At 34.2% G+C, this 23,533-nt stretch overlaps 1 protein-coding gene across 1 annotated transcript in view; it reads right to left on the bottom strand.

Annotated features, from left to right (window-relative positions):
• The window catches only part of LOC100524979 (ATP-binding cassette sub-family A member 3-like), a 96,210-nt gene that overhangs the window by 19,698 nt on the left and 52,979 nt on the right, over window positions 1–23,533 (bottom strand). The window contains exons 8-16 of the mRNA XM_021086499.1: window positions 20,633–20,750; window positions 15,296–15,469; window positions 14,428–14,606; window positions 13,207–13,346; window positions 9,644–9,653; window positions 9,087–9,201; window positions 6,634–6,788; window positions 6,255–6,410; window positions 5,686–5,896 (exon numbers count right to left, since the gene is read on the bottom strand). Of these exons, the coding sequence (XP_020942158.1) occupies window positions 5,686–5,896; window positions 6,255–6,410; window positions 6,634–6,788; window positions 9,087–9,201; window positions 9,644–9,653; window positions 13,207–13,346; window positions 14,428–14,606; window positions 15,296–15,469; window positions 20,633–20,750 (1,258 nt within the window). The remainder of the gene's footprint in view (window positions 1–5,685; window positions 5,897–6,254; window positions 6,411–6,633; window positions 6,789–9,086; window positions 9,202–9,643; window positions 9,654–13,206; window positions 13,347–14,427; window positions 14,607–15,295; window positions 15,470–20,632; window positions 20,751–23,533) is intronic.

The raw sequence follows: 23,533 nt of genomic DNA on the forward strand, positions 1-23,533 counted from the left end.
CTACACATGTTTTTAAAAAAACCCAAATTTGGAACTTTAGGTGAAATTTCCTGACATGGAAATGTAAGCTATGGATTCAAATATTTAAAAATCATATTGCAGGACGAATAAAACTTGACCAGATGTAAAAAAAAATTCTTCTCTGTGAAACACAATGTCAAGAAAATAAAAAACAAGCCAAAGACTGGGAGAGCATTTTTACAAAAGATATATCTAATAAAAGACTGTTATCCAGACTATACCGGCCATTCTTGGTGATTGATGGCAGGTACAACAGTACAAGAATCCTCATTATGGAGTATTGTCACATCATCCCAAATGAACTTTTCATGCATGATGAAGTCAGTACCTAAAACAAGAGAACCTGAACTCCAATGAGCTGCTTAAACAGGTTACAGGAAGTGTTTTGTCCATATTTCTCAATAACTTTGTTTAATATATGTGTCTATATGTGGAACTGAAAAAAATATTATTCCTTATCTTTGCCTTTCTGAGACATACTGGAGCATAATTTTCCCAAAGACTGTGCGATCATCCAGCCTCCAAATATTTATTCTAACTGCTGTAATGTTAAAGTTTCTTTAAAGATCTTTTTCTCAACCACTGATACACATAAAATCAGGGAAAAGCAGACAAAGATTAAATCAATGGCAGATTTTTTTTAAAATCAAGTATTCATCATACAATATTCTTCCAAAAATTCCACTGGATTTTAAAATCCTTAAAACCCATTGTAAATGAAAAACATGTTGAATAATAAAATCATGTTGGTATTTTACAGAACAGATATAAATAAATATAAAAAGTTGTGAATGATCTTGCTAGCAACTGTTTTGCAATTTCAGTCTCTATACATCAGTCAAAATAAGTTCACTAAAGTTTTAATTTTTAAAAAACTAATGTTTTAATTCTAGGGGATATAAAAAAATCTTTCTTTTCAGTCCTTTTAAATATTTCACTTATTTAATGAAACCCTATGGAGCAGATAAGATCTATTTTATAGAAGAAGTTAATGACTTATGACTTTCCAGTAATAAAATAAAGCATAATGAAGAGTAGGAAAAATAAAATAGAGTAACTACTCTCAATTAGAAGGGCAAGTGAGATCCCCTGAAACAATAAAAAAGCAAACAGAGATCACCAGTCTATCAGACCTTATTTCAAAAAGGTCATTATAAAAATGCTGTGTTAAGAAAGATTATGAATATAAGTGTAAATTCCTGTAAAAGGGAATGAGAAACTATCACGATGAAACAATCAAAAAGAGATAATTCAATTTCTGAGATAAAAGACATTGCAGAATCAATGAATAGAAAACTAAATGACACAGAAGAAAGAAAAACTGATCTGGAGGATAAAATACTGGAAATCAGCCAACTGGCATATTAGACAGAAAAATAAATAAAAAACAGGAAAACAACATATGAGATCTATGAGATAATATAAAACATGCCAACTTATGCACAATAGGGTTCCAGTTATGAAAAAGAGAGGCAAAAGGACTGAAATGTGTTAGAAGAAATTATGGCTGAAAATTTCCCAGACATAAAGAAGGAACATATCCAAGTATAGGAAGTTCAGAAGGTCCCAAACAAGATGAATCCAGACAGACTCACACCAAGGTATATCAAATTAAAATGGAAAGAATCTTAAAAAGATATACATATCTGACTCTCCTAAACACCTGAAACTAACACAATATTGTAAATCAACTATACATCGAAAAATATCCAGAATGGCAAAAGTTAGGGACAAAGAATGCTAAAGGCAGCAAGAAGGAAATAAAGAGTAACTTAAAAGGGAACACCCATTAGATTATCAGCTTAGTGAGTTTTCTTAAGAAACTTTGCAAGCTAGAAGGGAGTGGCATGATATACTGAAAAAACTGCAATCCAGGATACTCTAGTGGCTCAGTAGGTTAAGGACCCAAAGTCTCCACAGGGGTGTGGGTTTGATCCTTGGCCTGACTCAGTGGGTTAAAGGGTCAGCATTTCCACAAGCTGCCATGTAGGAAGCAGATGCAGCTTGGATATGGTGTTGCTGTGGCTGTGGCATAGGCTGCAGCTGCAGCTGCACTCTGATTTGATCCTTAGCCCAAAAAATTCCATATGCCACAGGTGAGCTGTAAGAAGAAAAAAAACTTTCTCAGACAAGCAAAACTAAAAGAATTAAGCAATACTAAACCTATCCTAGAAGAAATTATGAAGAGTCTTTCATGGGTGGAAAAGAAGCAGGAATCTATGGGAAAGGGAAAATCCCAAGACAAAAGGAAAATACAAAGTCAGGATCGAAGACCACTTAGGTAAGCCTGTAAAAAATAAGCATAAAGGGTAAAATAGGTCATCAAAATCACAAAATCACAAATTGTAGGTGAGGGGAATAAAGATGTAGATCTTTTAGATGTATTTGAACTTAAATGACTATCAGTTTAAAGTATATAGATATAATTATGGGTCAACATACATGAACATCATGGTAACCAAAAATCAAAAACTTACAGAAGATTCACAAAAGCCTTACAGAAAGGAACTCAAGCATACTACAAAAGAAAATCTTTGATCTACAAAAGAGAAAACAAAAAGAATAAATGAAGAGAGACAAAAACAATGGAAGGAAATAAAATAGCAGTAAAGTACATACCTATAAATAATTACCTTAAATTTTAATGGACTAAGTGCTCCAATCAAAAGAAAAAATGTTCCTGGTTGGATTTAAAAAGCATGACCAATCTATATCATTTACAAGAGACTGAATTCAGAGCTAAAGACACATACTGACCAAAAGTAAGAGAAAGAAAAAGATATTTCATTCAAATGAAAATGACAAAAAAGCAAGGGTAACAATACTATTCTGAGATAAAACAGACTTTAAAACAAAGCTTATGGCAAAGGACAAAAAAGGGCATTATATAGTGATGAAGAGATCAATACAAGACAAGGATATTATTCTTGGTAACATATACCTACCCAATACAGGAACACCTAAATATATAAAACAAATACTAACAGACATAAAGAGAAAAGCTGACAATAATACAATAATAGGAGGAGACTTTAATTCCCCACTGATATCAATGTACATATAATCTAGACAGAAAATCAACTAGACAAGAGAAGTCCTAAATGATACAATAGACCAGCTGGACTTAATTGATGTCTCCAGGACCCTGCATGTTAGGAAAGCAGAATGCATATTCTTTTCCAGTGCTCATGGAACATTCTCTAGGATAGAGCACATACTAGGTCACTAGGTCACAAAAATGCTTCAACAAATTTAAAAGGATAGAAATTATACCTTTTCCAAACACAAAGGTATAAAACTAGAGATAAAATATAGAAATAAAAATGGGAAAAGAATGGAATTAACAACATGCTACTAAAAACGATTGGATGACTATGAGTCAAAGAATCAGAAAATTCTTTTAGACAAATGAAAATGAAAACATGGCTTTGCAAAATCTATGAGATGCAGCAAAAACAGTTCTAAGAGGGAAGTTCATAGTGATACAAGCCTTCCTCAAAAACAAACAAACAAAACAAAAACAAAAAACAAACAAGAAGTCTCAAATAAACAACTTGATCTACCACTTAAGAGAATTAGAAAAAGAACAAACAAAACCAAAGGAGAAAAAAAGTTGGTGACATACAACACCTGATTTCATGACTTTCTATAAAGATACAGTATGCATGACTGCTATTTGCAAAAGGATATGCTTATAGACCAGTAAAACAGAATAGAAAATAATTCAAACACCTATTTACATATAAATAACCAGTTTATTTTCATCAACGTGCCAAAGGTATTAAATTGTGTTTCCTAAAAATGATTCTAGACACTCATATGGAAAAAAATCAGAATCAAAACTTCCCTATCACCATTCATAAAAAAATCAACCTGAAATATGTCATAAAACTTTAGAAGCTAGAACTATAAAGCATCCAGAAGAAAATATAGGCAAGAGTTTCCTAAAAAACACTGACCAAGAAAAGAAATCAGTTATAAACAGGACTTTTCAAAATTAAAAATTTATGCTCATCAAAAGATACCATAGAATTAAATAAGCAAGCAAAACATTTGGGGAAATATCCACAATACCTATATCTGACAAAGGACTCATATCCAGAATATGTGAACTCATGCAAATTTACCATAAAAATGTTAAATAACTAACTTTGAATAATGGTCAAAAAATTTGAGCAGAGGCTTCACAAAAATTTATATAAAGTATCATTTTATATGAAAATGTATGCAATATAGTTAATTTTCAGGGAAATAAAAATTAAAACCATAAGAGATAATTTTTCACATTCACTGGAACAGCTAAAATACGAAGACACCAAAAATGTTCTTGTGAGTATGGAGTATATTGAATTCTCAAACACGTTGACAGGTATAAAATAATAGAAGTAGTTTGGAGAATCTTTTGGCAGAACATAGACTCAATCTTTGACCAGGTAACTTGACATCCACGTATTTTTGCCCAAGATAAATTTTTATCCAAGCAAATTTATGGCACTCTTGGTCATGAAATTTGAAAAGATAAATTACCCCAAATGGCCTAAAAGTCCATGAAGAGTAGAGTGTGTGCACTATTTGATATAGGCAGCAACAGAGATGAATCTCAAAAATATTGAGCTGAAAGTAAAGAAACCAGAAAACAAAAAATACTGCATGTAATTCATTTATATGACATTCAAGAAAAAGCAAGATAAGCACACGATAACAAAAATAAGAAAGTGGCTGCCTCTGGAGGAAGGCAATTAATGGAAAGAGTTTCAAGGGGAATTTTTCCAGCCATGGAAATGCTTCGTATGTTGTTTTTCCTTGGTATCAGACGGGTATATATAATTGTAAAAACTCACCAAACTGAACGTTCTACATACATTATACTTCAATTAAAAAATTCTCCCCTGGTAAGAGCATTTATTCTAAAGGAGGTATGCAGATAATGAATAAGGTGAATGAAGAAACTTTGTTGAAAACTACTGCTTAAGGGGAAAAATGAAAAGGAGTATAAAATATTGGAAATAAGGTACTGAAATTTTATGTAGGGGGCAACAAAATACTGTCAGATTCATAAGTAGTTTTGAACAATGGCCTAAAAGAGATAAAGAGGGTCTTAGAACATGGAAATGTTTAGAAAAATTCTTCTCCAGATTTGAACACAATATTTTGTTCATACAGAAGCAATTTAATACTGGTTTGAAAAACAAGAAACAATGAACAAAGATACCTGATTCTGTATATTTCCCTTAGATCCTTTAAATTATCTACTTGTCTATTCATCACCCATCTGCTATTATCTATGTATCTATCTATGTATCTATGTATCTATCTATCTATCCATCTATCCATATTTCTATCAATTTCATTGAAGTCACAGCAGAAGTATAACAAATTAAAATTTAAGCAGAAGTTACATGGAAGATAAGAACATGAAATTTGGACAAAGCAATAAAAAAAGAGTGGTAGTTTTGAAGAACTAAAATATGCCCATTATTTCAAAGGGATCATAGTTGAGCTCCAGTTAGTATGACAGAGGGAATCATTGAAGTTTGGGGTAGATAGTAAAAAATATAGGTAGAAATTATATTAAAAGAATATTAAGATGTCAATATCAATGGCAATTATATTAGAAGAATATTAAGACATCAATATACAAAGAATGGTCAAAGGGAGAGAGACCATATATTTTTTTCAGGAAAATTGAAGAGCCACAGCACCGCAGGGATCCATTAACCATGATGGCTATGCGGTCACCCAGGAGGTCAGCTTCATCCATATCATGGGTAGTCAATAATATGGTACGATCCTGTTTGTAATGCTGAAGCAGATTCCAGGTGGCTCTCCTTGAGGCTGGGTCCATGCCAGATGTTGGTTCATCAAGAATCACTACCTAAAGACCAGAAGAACAGTTCCATGACCATTGCTAAACATTATATATGAGGTCAGGTCTTAACCAGTCATGGGGCTTACTCTGATTTTGTTTTTACAATCACTTGTCCAACTGAAGCTAAGATAATAAGTTTAGACTAAAACTGAATTAGAAATGGTGGAATAATTCCAAATCTGTGATAATTTCATATCAACTAGGTTGGAAATAGAAATCCCATTTGGCATTTCATTTGGAAGTTTCCTTTTAGAATGTTAGATCCATATCACCTTTTGGATTTATGCTAGCTGACTTTTTTTTTTTTTTTTTTAGACTGCCTTCAGTGGAAATCCACTGTTTTTATTTTATTTTATTTTTTTACCTTGGAGCCCCCTATAAGTGCTATAATGATGGAGAGTTTGCGCTTCATTCCTCCACTCAGTGATACTGAAAATGCATTATGCTTTTCTAGGAGGTTGAAAGTAGACAGCATGTTGTTTATTTCAATAAGACGCATCTTTTGAGGAATTCCTTTTATCTGGAAAGAGGAGCCATATCTCACATGGTGCTTTCAACTTTATCCTTAGAAACATTTTACACTAGTTACTTTCTTACGTCATCTCTATAGTGTCTTCTTACCTTTTCTTGACTTTATGTTTAAAGGAGAATTTATAAAAAATAAAATTTTAAACTTTCCAAGATGAAAGATTTACCTTAAGTACATGAACAAAGTGGGGGAAAGGAACATATCCTTGGCTCACCACAGAATAGAAATAAAGATGTTCTGATACTGTCAAGTAATTAAACAATAAGTCCTGCTGGGGACACAAGCCCAAGCTTTTCCTGATCTGGCCCATCTGCTTTGAGACGTCATATCCATTAACATAGGCCTCTCCACTGGTAAGAAGATAGAGACCTAGAAACAAGCAGAAGACATATCAGAATGTTTGCTTTTATGAGGGAACATGACTAAACACTATTCATTAGCATCTAAATTTGAAATCTACTTGTGGGTTACGCATTAGAATTAGCGATTTCTTTCACACAGAAAATTTTAGAAAATATCAATTGTTACCTTTGGAGTAATAAAATTAGAGGTAATTTATTTCATATTTTTTGTTTGGTTAACTGTATATTTTAATCTTCAATGGATATGAATGAGTACAAATCACTCAGGTAATAAGAACACTGAAAAGTTTATTCTTAAAACATTCTAGCATTGCCACTAGCCACTTGAGAGTATTTAAGATTATATTATTTAAACTGTGCACTGAGATTGGAATAGACCCTTTTATTTTTAAAAAAAATTTTTTGATAGTAGACCCTTTTAAACCTTAAAAATCCAGATAATAAAAGACAAGACACCATCAAACTCCTGGAAGAGAGCATAGGCAAAACATTCTCTGACATCAACCTTATGAATATTTTCTCAGGTCAGTTTCCCAAAGCAACAGAAATAAAAGAAAAAATAAACCAATGGGAACTAATCAAACTGACAAGTTTTTTTGCACAGCAAAGGAAACCACTAAAAGACAAAACCAAAAAGACAACTTACAGAATGGGAGAAAACAGTTTCAAATGATGCAACTGACAAGGGCTTAATCTCTAGAATATACAAGTAACTTACATAACCCAACAGCAAAAAAGCCAAAAACCCAATGGGAAAATGGGCAAAAGACCTGAATAGCCATTTCTCCAGGGAAGATGTAGATGGTCAAGAAGCACAAGAAAAAATACTCAACATCACTGATTATTAGAGAAATCCAAATCAAAACTACCATGAGATACCACCTCACACCAGTCAGAATGGCCGTCATTAAAAGTCTGCAAATAACAAATGCTGGAGGGGGTGTGGAGAAAAGGGAACCCTCTTGCACTGTTGGTGGGAATGTAAGCTTGTGCAACCACTGTGGAGAACAGTATGGAGGTACCTTAGAAAACTATACATAGAGCTGCCATATGACTCAGCAATCCCACTCTTGGGCATATATCCGGACAAAACTCTCCTTAAAAAAGACACATGCACCCACATGTTCATTGCAGTGCTATTCAAAATAGCCAAGACATGGAAACAACCCAAATGTTTATTGACAGATGACTGGATTAGGAAGATGTGGTATATATACACAATGGAATACTACTCAGCCATAACAAAGAAGAAAATAATGCCACTTGCAGTAACATGGATGGAACTTGAGACTTTCATACTGAGTGAAGTCAATCAGACTTCATATAGGCTTAGTTGATTTCAACCTGAGTAACTTCTTGTAAGGAAGGTCTGCTAGCAATGAATTATCCAAAGTTTTGTTTATCTGGGAATGTATTATTTCACATTTATTTCTGAAACAGAGGTGAGACTCTCAGTTGACAGTTTATTCTTTCAGTACTTTTTATATATCATCCTATTGCCTTCTGGCTTCCATTGTTTATAATTTGTCTTACTGTTCTTTGCCTTCTTGGTGTGACATGATATGTGATGAATCACTTTTCTGCTTCTAATATTTTATCTTTGTCTTTCAGAATTTTTACTATGATATGTTTGGGTGTGGATCTCTACATATATTCCATTTGGAGTTTGATGAGGTTCTTGGATATGTAGATGAATGCTTTCAGAAAATTTGGGAAAATTTCAAACATTATTTCTTACAATGTTTTTCTGGCTTTGTTCTTTTCTCCTCTCCTTCTAGAACAATTATACATATGTTGGTGCACTTTAAAAGTGCTCCAAATTTCTCTGAGCATTTATTAATTTTTTAAAATTCTTTTTTCCCTATTATTATCAATCTGTCTTCAAAATCAGATTCCTTCTGACAATGCACCTCTATTGCTGAGCCCCTTCAATTAATTATTCACTTTGGTTTTTGTTTTTCAACTCCAGGATTCCAATTTTGTTCTTTTAAAATGATTTCTATCTTTGGTTTGATATTTTTATTCAAGGAGATACTGTTTTCATACATTCCCTCATCTCTCTAATCATGGTTTCCTTTAGTTCTTTGAACGTATTTATAGTGGTTGCTTTTATGTCTCTGTAAAATCTGATATCTGGTATCTCTCACAGGAAGTTATTTATACCTTAAAAAAGTGGATTATTAAGCGACTTTGTGTATCACTGAAATGACTGAACTGTAAACATCAAGGGGTATACAAAAGTCTCATAGACTTTTATCTACAGCCTCTATGTGAGGACACACTTAAAGCAGAGCTAAACACATACCTGAGAGAATGGATAGAGTAGTGGATTTTCCTGCTCCATTATGTCCTACAAGAACAGTGATTTGCCCCTCAAACAAATTCAAAGACAAGTCTTTTACAGCTGTTTTGATAGTGTTCTTCACTCGGAATTCCTGTGGGGGGAAAAACGCACAAATATTTACCTGTCACTAAGATTTTGGAAGAAAAAGAACTCACATCAACTATATTTAGAAGAAACAACACCACATAATGAACCTCATGAAGAAAAAAATAAAAATGTAAACAGAATGAAATTCTGAAAAGGGGAAAAAATTAGAAGGTATGAGTTTCAGCATTTCACAATAGATCTACTAATATATCCCTGAACAATCTGATGCATTCCTGCTTTTTTTCAATTACTGTCTTGAAGCTGATAATGCCGAAATTTCTTCTGTCAATACCTTTGTCAATTTGGAGAACTTCCAATTGAAAACTTCTTATGTGTAGACTACAAGTGCTTCTGCTTATGATGCAAAACTTGGAAAGTGCATCTCTCTTACCCTAGCAAACAAGAAACTAAGTAACCCACAAAATTATAACTTTTTTCTGACTTATCAGAGAAGTGAGATTTCCAGGCAAACCAACTACCTTTAAATTAAATAAAAGACAGGCACCTTCAAGGAGAAATTATATATAAATATTTGTTTACCTGGAGCAGATAAAACACTATAAAAATAGTGATAAGATTTGGCTATTTTTTAAAAATGAAAATAGCCTAAGAAACACAATATTTAAGCAGAAGATTTGGGATTCAAGCCCATTTCATTCAGATGTAAAACATATATTCTTGAATTCTACCAAACATACAAAGAGGAAATTATACCCATCCTCCTTAAACTTTTCCAAAAGATTGAAGAAGAAGGAACACTCCAAAAGATATTCTAAGAAGCCACCATCACCCTAATAGCAAAACCAGGCAAGGATACCACCAAAAAAGGAAATTATAGACCAATATATTTGATGAATATAGACGTAAAAATTCTCAACAAAATTTTAGCCAACTGAATCCAACAACATATAAAAAAGTTCACATACCATGACCAAGTGGGATTCATCCCAGGTTCACAAGGATGGTTCAACGTATACAAATCAATAAACATCATACACCACATTAACAAAAGAAAAGTCAAAAACCACATGATCATCTCAATAGATGCAGAAAAAGCATTTGACAAAGTCCAACATCCATTCATGATAAAAACTCTTACCAAAGTGGGTTAGAGGGAACATACCTTAACATAATCAAAGCCGCTTATGACAAACACACAGCAAATATGATACTCAATGGAGAAAAGCTGAAAGCCTTCCCACTAAAATCTGGAACAAGACAAGGATGCCCACTCTCACCACTGCTATTTAACATAGTATTGGAAGTCCTAGCCACAGCAATCAGACAAAAAAAAAAAAGAAATAAAAGGTATCCAAATTAGAAAAGATGTAAAATTGTCACTCTATACAGATGACATGATACTATATCTAGAAAACCCTAAGGACTCAACCCAAAAACTAGTTGAACTGATCAACAAATTCAGCAAAGTAGCAGGATATAAGATTAACATTCAGAAATCAGTTGGACTGCTGTATACTAACAATGAAACATTAGAAAAGAAATAAAAAAATACAATAACATTAAAAATTTTTCTTATCATTTATTTATATATATACATATATATTTTTCTACTATACAGCATGGTGACTCAGTTACATTTACATGTATACATTCTTTTTTCTCACATTACATGTTCCATCATAAGTGACTAGACAGAGTTCCCAGTGATACACAGCAGGATCCCATTGCTAATCCACCCCAAAGGCAACATTCTGCATCTATTTATCTGAAGCTCCCAGTCCCTCCCACTCCCTCCCCTTCCCCCTTGGCAATCACAAGTCTATTCTCCAAGTCCATGATTTTCTTTTCTGTGGAAAGGTTCAACTGTGCTGTATATTATATTCCAGATATAAGTGATATCATATGGTATTTGTCTTTCTCTTTCTGACTTACTTCACTTAGGATGAGAGTCTTTAGTTCCATCCATGTTGCTGCACAGAACTAGAATAAACAATCCAAAAATTTACATGGAACCACAAAAGACCAGAATTACCAAAGAAATTCTGAAGAACAAAAACCAAGCAGGAGGCATCACTCTCCCAGACTTCAGGCAATATTACAAAGCCACAGTAATAAAGACAGTGTGGTACTAGTACCGAAACAGACAGACCAATGGAACAGAATGGAGAACACAGAAATAAACCCAGACACCTTTGGTCAATTAATCTTTGACAAAGGAGGCAAGAATATAAAATGGGAAAAAGACAGTCTTTATAATACCTTTTAAAATTGGACCCCAAAAAATCAAATACCTTGGAATAAACCTGACCAAGGAGGTGAAAGGCTTATGTGCCAAGAACTATAAAACATTAATCAAGGAAATTAAAAAGGATCCGAAGAAATAGAAAGATATTCCATGATTCCATGATCCATGGACTGGAAGCAATACTACCCAAAGCAATCTATAGATTCAATGCAATCCCTATCAGACACCTACAGTTAATTAATCTTTGACAAAGGAGGCAAGAACAAAAAATGGGAAAAAGATGGTCTTTTCTTCAAGTAGTGCTGGGAAACATGGACAGCTGTATGTAAATCAATGAAACTGGAACACACCCCCCTCACCAGGCACAAAAGTAAACTCAAAATGGCTCAAAGACTTAAATGTAAGACAAGACACCATCAAACTCCCAGAAGAGAACATAGGCAAAAAACATTCTCTGACATCGACCTTACAAATGTTTTCTCAGGTCAGTCTCCCAAGGCAACAGAAAATGAAGGCAAAAATAAACCAATGGGACCCAATCAAAGTGACAAGTTTTGCACAGCAAAGGAAACCATTAAAAAAAAAAACAACCAAAAAGACAACTTACAGAATGGGAGAAAATAGGTTCAAATGATGCAACTGACAAGGGCTTAATCTGTAAAATATACAAACAACTTTATACAATTCCACAGTAAAAAAACCCAAAAACCCAATTGAAAATGGGCAAAATACATGAATAGACATTTCTCCAAAGACGATATACATATGGCCAACAAGCACATGAAAAAATGCTTAAAATCCTTGATTATTAGAGAAATGCTAATCAAAACTACCATGAGGGACCACATCACACCAGTCAGAATGGCCATCATTAATAAGTCCGCAAATAACAAATGCTGGAGGGGGTGTGGAGAAAAGGGAACCCTCTTGCACTGTTGGAGGGAATGTAAGTTGGTACAGCCACTACGGAGAACAATATGGAGGAACCTTAGAAAACTATACATAGAACTGCCATATGACTCAGCAATCCCACTCTTGGGCATATATCCAGACAAAACTTTCCTCAAAAAAGACACATGCACCTGCACATTCACTGCAGCTCTATTCACAATAGCCAAGACCTGGAAACAACCCAAATGAAGTGAAGCAAGTCAGAAAGAGAAAGACAAATACCATATGATACCACTTATATCTGGAAGCTAATATATGACACAAATGAACATTTCCACAGAAAAGAAAGTCATGGACTTGGAGAACAGACTTGTGTTTGCCAAGGGGGAGGGGGAGGGGCTGTGGTGGACTGGGAATCTGAGGTTAATAGATCCAAACTATTGCCTTTGGAATGGATAAGCAATGAGATCCTGCTGTATAGCACTGGGAACTATATCTAGTCATTTATGATGGAGCCTGGTGGAGGACAATGTGAGAAAAAGAATGTGTATATGTATATGTGACTGGGTCACTTTGCTGTACAGTAAAAAATTGACAGGACACTGTAAACCAGCTATAATGGGAAAAATAAAAATCATTATAAAAATAAAAATATAAACATCAAAAAAGATATCATTAGCATTTATAGAAAATCAGATCCTTTTCTGGAGGAAGACAAGACATGATTTTATTATATACTGTATAAACTTAATTTTGAACTATCTCAAAGGAAGTAAACACGATGGTCATGACCTTTTATTTGCATGTGATCTTTTCCCTGGTATCTCTTGTAACAAACATTTACAATGAACTGTAAACTGAGTATGAATCCTACCAAGTAAAATATATCTATAAAACAATACCTTGCACATATGTTTGATCTGGATACCTGCCACCAAATCAGGAGGTTCAGCCTCAAAATATTTGCTTTTGGTTGTCTCATAAAATTGTCTTGTCTCATTCGTTTTCTCAATTGCGTCTCCACACCAGTGGGAGTGCTAAGAAGGGAATAAAAATGCCATTACTGCAATAATATTGAAAAACGAAACATGAGAAAATACTTTAGCCTGTTACTCTGTATGGAGATGGATTGCTGAAAATTTCTTGGGATTAAAGTTTGGAGGTAATTGGTTATCATTTTAACCCCCAAAGCATAAAAACAGACATCTCTACTGAAACATAACTGTCAAAGAGAGACAAAACAAATGGGTTCATCACTCTAAATCATTCCAAAATGAAGTTACAGCTAAGAGTATTAGATCGCTCTCTGTCATATATTCTTCTCTTAGTAATACATTAGCTAATGATAATAAGGGGAAAGGTTGAGAAGGGAGGCAAGTGTACCCACCCCAGTATGATATGGTTCTGACTCTAAAAATTCTAGGATAACCAAAGAAATAAATCAGGTAGCGAGTGTCTAGATATTGGATATAACTAAACCTTTTCTTGTTAGCATCCAGAGACTCGTTATATATTATTTTCTTTATGCTGGAGTTCTTTTCTTTATGAAATATTTGCCTGCAAGAGTGATGGATTAGAATTTGTAAAGTTTGGGGCTGCAGGTCATGATCTACAGATTGTCTATATATCGTCTACAAAATGGAGGCTTTAAAATGCTTTAGGAAAGGGCTAGTGAATTAGTTTGTCTAGAGTAATGAGAATGATTTTTACCTAACATTGATTCAATTATAGAAAGTACAAAATTAAATCATAATGGATTTTATAGAAATTATAAAACAGATTAATAACGACTGTGGCTCCTCGCAAAAATAAAAGCATTACAGGGAGTTCCCGTCATGGCACAGTGGAAATGAATCTGACTAGGAACCATGAGGTTGCGGGTTTGATCTTTGGCCTTGCTCAGTGGGTTAAGGATCCGGTATTGCCATGAGCTGTGGTGTAGGTCGCAGATGCAGATTGGATCTGGTGTTGCTGTTGCAGTGGCTGTGGCATAGGCTGGTGGCTACAGCTCCAATTAGACCCCTAGCCTGGGAACCTCTGTATGCCGTGGGTATGGCCCTAAAAGGACAAAAGACAAAAAATAAATAAATAAATAAATAAAAAAGTATTATAACTTACAAGCAGGAAAAAATTCCATGGTTTGGATACACCATACTCTCCTGGAAAAACAGCTTCTATGTACCAGGCCACAAGGCCATACAAGAAAGCATCAAATAAAAACATTCCCAGAATATAGGCAAAGACAAAGTTATCCAGTTTGGTTGGTGAGAAGATGTTACTCCATTTAATTCCAATTTCTAAGAGATAACAGGAGACATTTAGTTGAGGTGTCAACTGAAGCCAAAATGGAGTTCCCCATCTGCACCATAATTTAAGAATAAAGAAAACAATGTATTAATATTCTCTAAAGATTCCTACTATAATCAGGTACTTTCTTATACCATTAGAATTTAGGGTAGCTGAGCAAGAAATCATGTAAAATCCTTCCTACTTGCCACAAATAATCAGTAATCAGTGAAACAAAAATAAAATATATTAAAAAGTCAGGAAAATAAGCTTAAAAATTAAGCATATGTATGGGTTAAACAGTGGCTCCTATCTCTTCACCTCTCCTCATGCTAAATGTTCCCTGGAACATACAATTTTAGAAAAACATAACCATTGAAAAGTAGGGATGGATGCTAACTACAGAACAGAAAACTAGAAGAATTTTTACATAGATATTGCACTGTTGGAAAAAGGAAGCTAATATAGGCAGACCCATGTCATTCGCTTCCCTACCACTAAATAGCACGTTGCAACTCAAAAAGGGGTAGGGAGAGACCCTAACAGACTTAATTTATGGAAGAGAATGTAGAAGCACTTATGACTACACATGGTGGTATGAAGTAGCGTAAAATCTGGAGGACAGTTTAGCAATATCAATTGATATTAAAACTTGAATATCATATGAGAACATGGCAAAATTTGCAAGGTAAATACCCACTGTCCATTTCTGCCTTGACCAGGAACTTAGTACCCAGTGACATCGCAATATTTGAGCTGAAACAGGATGCCAACTTCTGGGTGAGTGTCATCTGTGCATAGTTTGAAAAGAAGCTGGTAGCTGGAAAGTAGGTAGCAAGATAAATGAAACCACCAACGGAAACAGAAAAATATACTGCAAATAAGAAGAAAATTATGAAGTCAATTCAAGCAATATGCAAAAGTCTGAAATACAAATATCTTTGATTTATTACGAGAGTGATCTAAAACAAGCACATCTTAGGAACCAGTTCTGGAATTTATCATTCTATGTGCACTAACTATGAATATTACAGCTTTTAATGGAAATTTTACATATTTATTACTGCTATTATTGGCATAATCAGAAAATTCCTACATCGTGTTTTCAGATGCTGTGAGATTCAGTCAATGTCATGATGCTGGGGGAAAAGGATATCTGAATAGATTGAGAAATACAAAGTTGGTATCAAGGAGTCAGCTATGGTTTAGAGTATGAAGTGTCCCAGAAATATGGCTCTGATAACACAATGCAAAGAAAATTCTTAAGAGCCCAATTTACTTCATCAGATGTTAAAATTCAGCATTCAAATGAAATTAGGGTATTATGAAGTACAAAATATTATCCCACAATTAAGAGTGATTCTTGCAGAGTTCCCGTTGTGGTGCAGTGGAAACGAATTCGACTAGGAACCATGAGGTTGCAGGTTCGATCCCTGGCCTTGCTCAGTGGGTTAAGGATCCAGCGTTGCCATGAGCTGTGGTGTAGGTTGCAGACTCAGCTTGGATCTGGCATTGCTGTGGCTGTGGCGCAGGCTGGCAGCAACAACTCTGGTTGGACCCCTATAGCCTGGGAACCTCCATGTGCCACGGGTGTGGCCCTAAAAAGACAAAAAAAAAAAAAGTGATTCTTGCTTTTTCTATTTACATGACTCCACATACCTTACAATGAACCATGTTTTATTCACTAACCAATGTGTGCTATTTTTTTATAACTAAAAAATGTAAGGGTGAAAGGATAAAAATGAGAGAAAACAAGGCAATATGTAAGATGCACCTGATAATATAGAATCAAAATATATAAAGCAAAAATAGCAGAACACAAATCTACAATCATAATGGGAAGTGTAAACATATATCTCTCAGCAGTTGGTGGAACAACTACCAAGAAAATTAAGGATGTAGAAAAGTAAACAATGACTAAAAAACTTGGCTTAATGAAAGTACATTGTTAATTACCCCAAACAACCTCATATTATAATTTTTTTTCAAACATATGTGGAACATTTCTTTTTTTTAAAAAAACCTGACATTTACTATATCATTAAGTAAATCCCAACAAAGGAATGAAATTAAATTGTAGACAATAGGTGAAAGATGTCTATAGAAACCCAGTATATAGGAAAATTAAGACCACACAATCTTGAATAATTATGAACTGGAAGAACTCATAAATTATAAAATATTTTAATGGAAAACAGAAAAAGCTTCTGTATCAGATTTTTGTCAAGCAGTCAAATCAGTACTAAGAAGGAGATGTCTAGTTTTAAATTCACTTACTAAAAGAAATATACCAGGAGTTCCCACTATGGCACAGTGGGTTTAAGATCTGGTGTTATTGCTGCAGCAGCTCAGGTTGCTGCTGAGGCATGGGTTTGAGCCCCAGCCAGGGAATTTCCATATGCTGCAGGTGTTGTCAAAAAAAAAAAAAAAGAAATATGTCAAAAATTTATCACGAGAAGTTAGAAAAATGGCAATCAACAAAAATAAAATTTATGGAACAGAATAAAGATAAAAACAGATATTAATGAGGTATAAAATAAACATATAGATCAACAACCTCCAAAGTGATTCTCTGAAAAGACAACTATTATGAAACTGATTACAATACATAGTGAACATAGAATTGCATTGGACCCTAAACAGCCAAAACAAAGGGCAACATTGGAAGTCTTACACCTTTAATATTAAAATTCATTCGTGATTAGGGAGATGCAAATCAAAATCACAATGAGGAATTACGTTATACCCATTTGGCTATATGGTAATTTTATGTTAGCCTTTTTGAGGAAACACTACTGTTTTCCACAGTTACTGCAACATTTTAACTTCCCACCAGCAATGAAAGTAACAATTTCTCTGTGTCCTTGCCATTCCTTGACACATACTGTTTTTTATTATAGCTGTGGTGTAGGTTGCAGGTGCAGCTCAGACCCCACGTTGCTGTGGCTGTGGTGTAGGCTGACAGCTGCAGCTCCGACTCGACCCCTAGCCTCAGAACCTCCATATGCCGCGGGAGCAGCTCAAGAAATGGCAAAAAGACAAAAAGACAAAAAAAAAAAAAAGAAATAATTTGATAGTTTAATAAATTGATGAAAGCCAACATTTAAAGTCAATCTGAATATTCCAAGAGCACATTAAAATGTAACCTTAAAAATACAAAGATCCAGGAAATACAAAATTACAAACATCCAGGAAAACTCTGTCAAACTTCCATGGAAAAAATATAATACTTTAGGGAAAAGCATTTAAAGAGCCCTAACCAAAAGGAGATATATGTTATGTTATTTAATAGGATGATTCAAAATTATAAAGTCAATTCTCCCCAAAATGATCTATAGATTTAGTATCTTCAAATGATAACCCAAACAAGATTTTTCATGAATTATACCTTTATCCTAAAATGTATACAGAGAAGCAAAGAGCCAATAATAAACAAAGACGTACTTGAAGATAAAGAATAAATTGTCTTGCCCTACTAGGTGAGATTTATTATGAAATTATATTAATTAGATCCTTGAAAATGTACTTAAAACATAAATAAGTAGAACACTGAGTGGGATGGATAAGGACTTTAGAATGGATAAGCAATGAGGTCCTACTGTGTGGCACAGGGAACTACATTCAGTCTCTTGGGATAGAACATGAATCACTATGCTATACAGCAGAAGTTGACACAGCACTGCAAATCAACTATAATAAAAAATTTGCAAAAACAGAGCAGCACACATGAATGGAAATGCACACATGAATGGAAACTTGACTTGTAGCAGAGTATGTCCTGAAGAGTAGTGAGGAGAAGGTGAGCTGTTTATCAAATGTTGCTGGCACAACTGCCTATGCATCTAGGGGGAAAATAAATTTGCTATATTATACCACACACACACAATCAATCCGCACATAGAAAACAGGAAAATAACTTTATGACCTTGGAGCAAGAAATATTTTTGTTTAATTTTTAAACAAAAATATTTTTAGGAGTTCCCGTCGTGGTGCAGCAGAAACGAATCCGACTAGGAACCATGAGGTTGTAGGTTCGATCCCTGGCCTCCCTCAGTGGGTTAAGGATCTGGCATTGCCATGAGTTGTGGTGTAGGTTGCAGATGCGGCATGGATCTGGCGTTGCTATGGCTCTGGCATAGGCCAGCAGTAACAGCTCTGATTCGACCCTTAGCCTGGGAACCTCCATATGCCATGGGTGTGGCCCTAAAAAGACAAAATTTTTTTAAATTGTATTTTTTATGTTTTGGCTGTCTTGGCAAGTGGAAGTCCCCAGGCCAGGGATAGAAATCCTGCCACAGCAGCAACCTGAACTTCTGCAGTGACAATGCTGGATCCTTTAACCTGCTTTGCCTAAGGAAACTCCAGAAATAATTTTTAATTGAAATACTTTGTATAATAAACTATGAAAGAAAATATTGATAAATTTTAGTACACTAAAATCAGTAACTATTAAAAGATACCATAAAAGAACTAAAAGCTCTAAACTGGAATACGTTTTGCAGCATAATTGCAACTAACAAAAGGTATGTAGCAGTATTATGTGAAGAACTCCTGCAAATCAATAATTATAAAAGAATCATTAATATGTTTTATAGAAAAGGAAATGCATGACTCAAATTAATGACACATACTCAGCTTCATTTCTAATTAGGAAAATTTGGATTTAAATTGCTGTTACATTTTTTATCTCCAAAGTGGCGCAATTTGAGTTTGGCAATAGTACATTTTGGCAAAGATATGGAACAAAAAGAATTTTCATCTTCTTCCAGTGGGACTGTAAATGCATAGAACCATACTGGAAATGTTTAACACAAGTTGGAAATTCACAAATGCTATGACATTTCTAAGTATGTACCATAGTGAAAGACTCATCCATATGTATCAGAAGATATATACACAAATGTTCAGAATGTTTAGTTTGCTAGAATGCCAGAGATAGAAAACATTGGTATTTGTTTTCTACCTCATATTTCCTCTTTGGTATATCTCATTCTGCCTCACATCAACACACTACTTTCCTCTACCTTGTGGACTTTTTCTTTTCTTTCTTTTTTCAATTGCGTATGTGTTGTATGTATGATATTCTTGCTTATGAGGAGGAACCATCAATTAATAATACCCATGATAATGAACTGAGAAAAAAAAAAATAAAAGTAAAGTAAAATAAAATGAAGTAAAGTAAAATAAAATAAAATAAAATAAAGTAAAATAGTTAGTTGGTCTTGCCTGCTATTCACATGTGAGTCCTCAAAGGGTAAGGAGGACTTTTTTATTTGCCTTTATATATTAGGTACTATACCAACACAAGATACTGTGCCAGGAAATAGATTTGAGTGAATGAATGGATACTTGTGTACATTGATTTGATTTTCTATTCAGACTTCCAGTTTTGCAAAAATCCTAAAAACTAACCTCTACAGGAAACATTCTTAGGTTTTTCTCAATTTCAATCTGAAGTTGGATTATTTTAATTCTTTTTTTCTGAAGTTGGATTATTTTAATCCTTTTTTCATGTGTACACCATGTTCCATTATTTTTCATTGCTCTCTGCATGTTCTCTCAAATCATTTTTTTGCAGATATAGTATGTCAGCTCTCTGGGGGAAGAGACTATATTTCAAATAGAAGCGCATAATATGGATTTACTAATTAAGGACACTTTCAGTCAAGCAATTTTTTGTTTTCTTTCTCTTCACAAACTCTAGTATTATCATCAGCCTGGCAGACTTTATTCCCTCCAACAGAATATACAGAAGTTATCTCATTCTCAGTCCTTCCTGGTAGATAAACAAATACCATGCATGAGTTAGCAATAAAAGGTTAGAAAGAACACCCAAATATAATCTTATTTTAGTTTTTCACATGTATGCTATGCTATATTAATCTTCACTGCTCTCTTAATTCCCTTTCGAATAATTTCGTGTGCATATATTTATCCTTTCAGATAGAAAGTAAACAGAGGATATAGTGCAGGTGGCAACTCAAGTTCAGAAGGAGCTTTCAAATACAATCTTCCCAGAGAGGAGTTTTAGACTCACCTTTATTAAAGAATGTGCTAACCATAAAGCTGAAGCATATTGTGGCAATGGCGTAACACAGCAAAAAGACAAAGACGAGAGATGGGTCACTGTGTTGGATGACTGGCACAGGTTCAATCTAGCAAAGCAATCATGAAGACAGTTTAGTCATACTCTAAGTAATGTCACAACAAAAGATAAATGAAACATATAAAATATTTTTAATAATTGAAGGATTTTTATTATATTTATAGTTGTACAACTATCAGCACAGTTTTGGAACATTTCCATCCCAAACTCCAAGTCACCCCTACCTCCCCATCACCTGTCCCCTTTGGTAATGATAAGTTTTTGAAAATCTGTGAGTCTGTTTCTGTTGTGCAAGTAAGTTCATTTGTATCCCCCTTTTTTTTTAGATTCCAAAAGTAATTGATAGCTTATGATGTTTGTCTTGCATGGTCTAACTTCACTTGGCATGATAATTTCTAGGTCTGTCCATGTTGCTGCAAACTCCATTATTTCATTTCTTTTCTTGGATAAGTAATATTCCACTGTGTATATATACCACGTTTTCTTTATCCACTCCTCTGGTGATGGACATTTAAGTTGCTTCCATGTCTTGGCTATTGTATATAGTGCTGCAGTGAACACTGTGGTACATGTATACTTTAAAGTCATGATTTTCTAAGGACAGATACCCAGGAGCAGGACTGATGGAGCATACGGTAGTCCTATTTCAGTTTTTTGAGGAACATCCCTGCTGTTTTCCATAGCGGTTGCACAAATTTACATTCCAACCAACAGTGTAAGACTTGGATTCCCTTTTCTCCACATCCTCTCCAGCATTTATTGTTTGTAGACTTTTTGATGATAGTCATGCTGGCTAGTGTAAGATGGTATTTCATAGTACTTTTGATTTACATTTCTTTAATAATTAGTGATGCTGAACATCTTCTTATGTATTTTTTGGGCAGCATGTCTTCTTTGAAGAATTGTTTAGATCTGCTATTTTTGATGAGGTTTATATTGAGCTGAAAGAGGTGTTTGCATATTTTGAAGATTAATTCCTTGTCAGATTAATTCCATAATCCAGGATTAAATTGCAAATCTTTTAAATATTTTGTACATTCTGCAGGTTGTCTTTTGTTTCAGTTAATATTTCCTTTGCTGTGCAGAAACTTTTAAGTTTAATTAGGTCCCATTTGTTTATTTTTGCTTTTATTGTCACTATCCCAGGAGGTGGATGTGAGATGATACTGCTGCAGTTTATGTCAGAGAGTGTTTGGCCTGTTTTCCTCTAAGAGTTTTATAGTATCTGGTCTTATATTTATGTCTTTAATATATATTTAGTTTATTTTTTTAGTATGGCGTTAGAGCGTATTCTAATTTCATTCTTTTACAGATACCTATCCAGTTTTCCCAGCACCACTTATTGAAGAGACTGTCTTTTCTCCAATGTATATTCTTGACTCTTTGTCATAGACTAGTTGACCATAAGTGTGTGGGTTTTTTTTCTGTGCTTTCTATCCTGCTTCATTGATCTTTATTTCTGTTTTTGTGCCAGTATCATACTGTTTTGAAGACTGTAGCTCTGAAGTATACTCTGAAGTCAGGGAGCTTGATTCCTCCAGCTCCATTTTTCTTCCTTGATTTCTTTGGCTATTTGGGGTCTTTTATATTTCCATACAAATTGTAAGATATTTTGTTACAGTTCTGTGTAAAATACCATTGATAATTTGATAGGGATTGCACTGAATCTGCAGGTTGCCTTGGGTAGTATAGTCATTTTGAAAATATTGATTTTTCCAATCCAAGAGCATGGTATATCTTTCCATCTGTTTGTGTCATCTTCAATTTCTTTCATCAGCATCTTATAATTTTTAGAGTATAAACCTTTTGTCTATTTAGGTAGGTTTATTCCTAGGTATTTTATTCTTTTTGATGCAATGGTAAATGGGATTGTTTCCCAAATTTCTTTATGATCTTTCATTGTTAGTATATAGAAACACAATTGATTTCTGAGTAGTAATCTTGTATCCTGAAACTTTACCAAATTCATTGATGAGCTCTAACAGTTTTCTGGTAGTGTCTTTAGGATTTCCTAGGTATAGTATCATAGCATCTGCAAACAGTGATAGTTTTATTTCTTCAATTTCAATTTGGATTCCTTTTAATCTTCTCTTCTCTGCCATGGCTAGGACTTCCAAAATTATGCTGAATTAAAGTGGCAAGAGTGGACATCCTTGTTTTGTTCCTGATATTACTGGGAATTGCTTCAGATTTTCACCAGTGAGAATGATGTTTGCTGTGGGTTTGTCATATATGGCCTTTACTATATTGAGGTAGGTTCCCTCTATGCCCACTTTCTAAAGGGTTTTTATCAGAAGCGGGAGTTGGATTTTGCAAAAAAAATTTTCTGCATCTATTGAAAAGATCACATGGTTTTCATTCTTCTGTTTGTTAATGTGGTGTATTATAGCGATTGTTTTGCAGATATTGAAAAATCCTTGCATCCCTAGGATAAATCCAACTTGATCATGGTGTATGATCCTCTTAGTGTATTGCTGGACTCAGTTTGCTAGCATTGTGTTGAGGATTTTTGCATCTATGTTCTTCAGTGATATTGGCTTGTAATTTGTGTGTGTGTGTGTGTGATCTTTGTCTGTTTTTTCTATCAAGGTGATGATGGCCTTATAGAATGAGTTTAGGAATGTTCCCTCTGCAGTATTTTGGAATAGTTTCAGAAGGTCTTAACGCTTCTCTAGATTTTTGATAGAATTCACCTGTGAAGACATCTCATCTTGTTTGTTGGAAGTGTTTAAGTCACAGTTTCTATTTCAGTACTTGTGACTGGTCCATTCATCTTTTCTATTTATTCCTGGTTTAGTGTGGGAAGATTATACCTTTCTAAGAATTTGTCCA

Source organism: Sus scrofa, chromosome 3 (assembly GCF_000003025.6).
Source record: "Sus scrofa isolate TJ Tabasco breed Duroc chromosome 3, Sscrofa11.1, whole genome shotgun sequence".
Classification (NCBI taxonomy): domain Eukaryota; kingdom Metazoa; phylum Chordata; class Mammalia; order Artiodactyla; family Suidae; genus Sus; species Sus scrofa.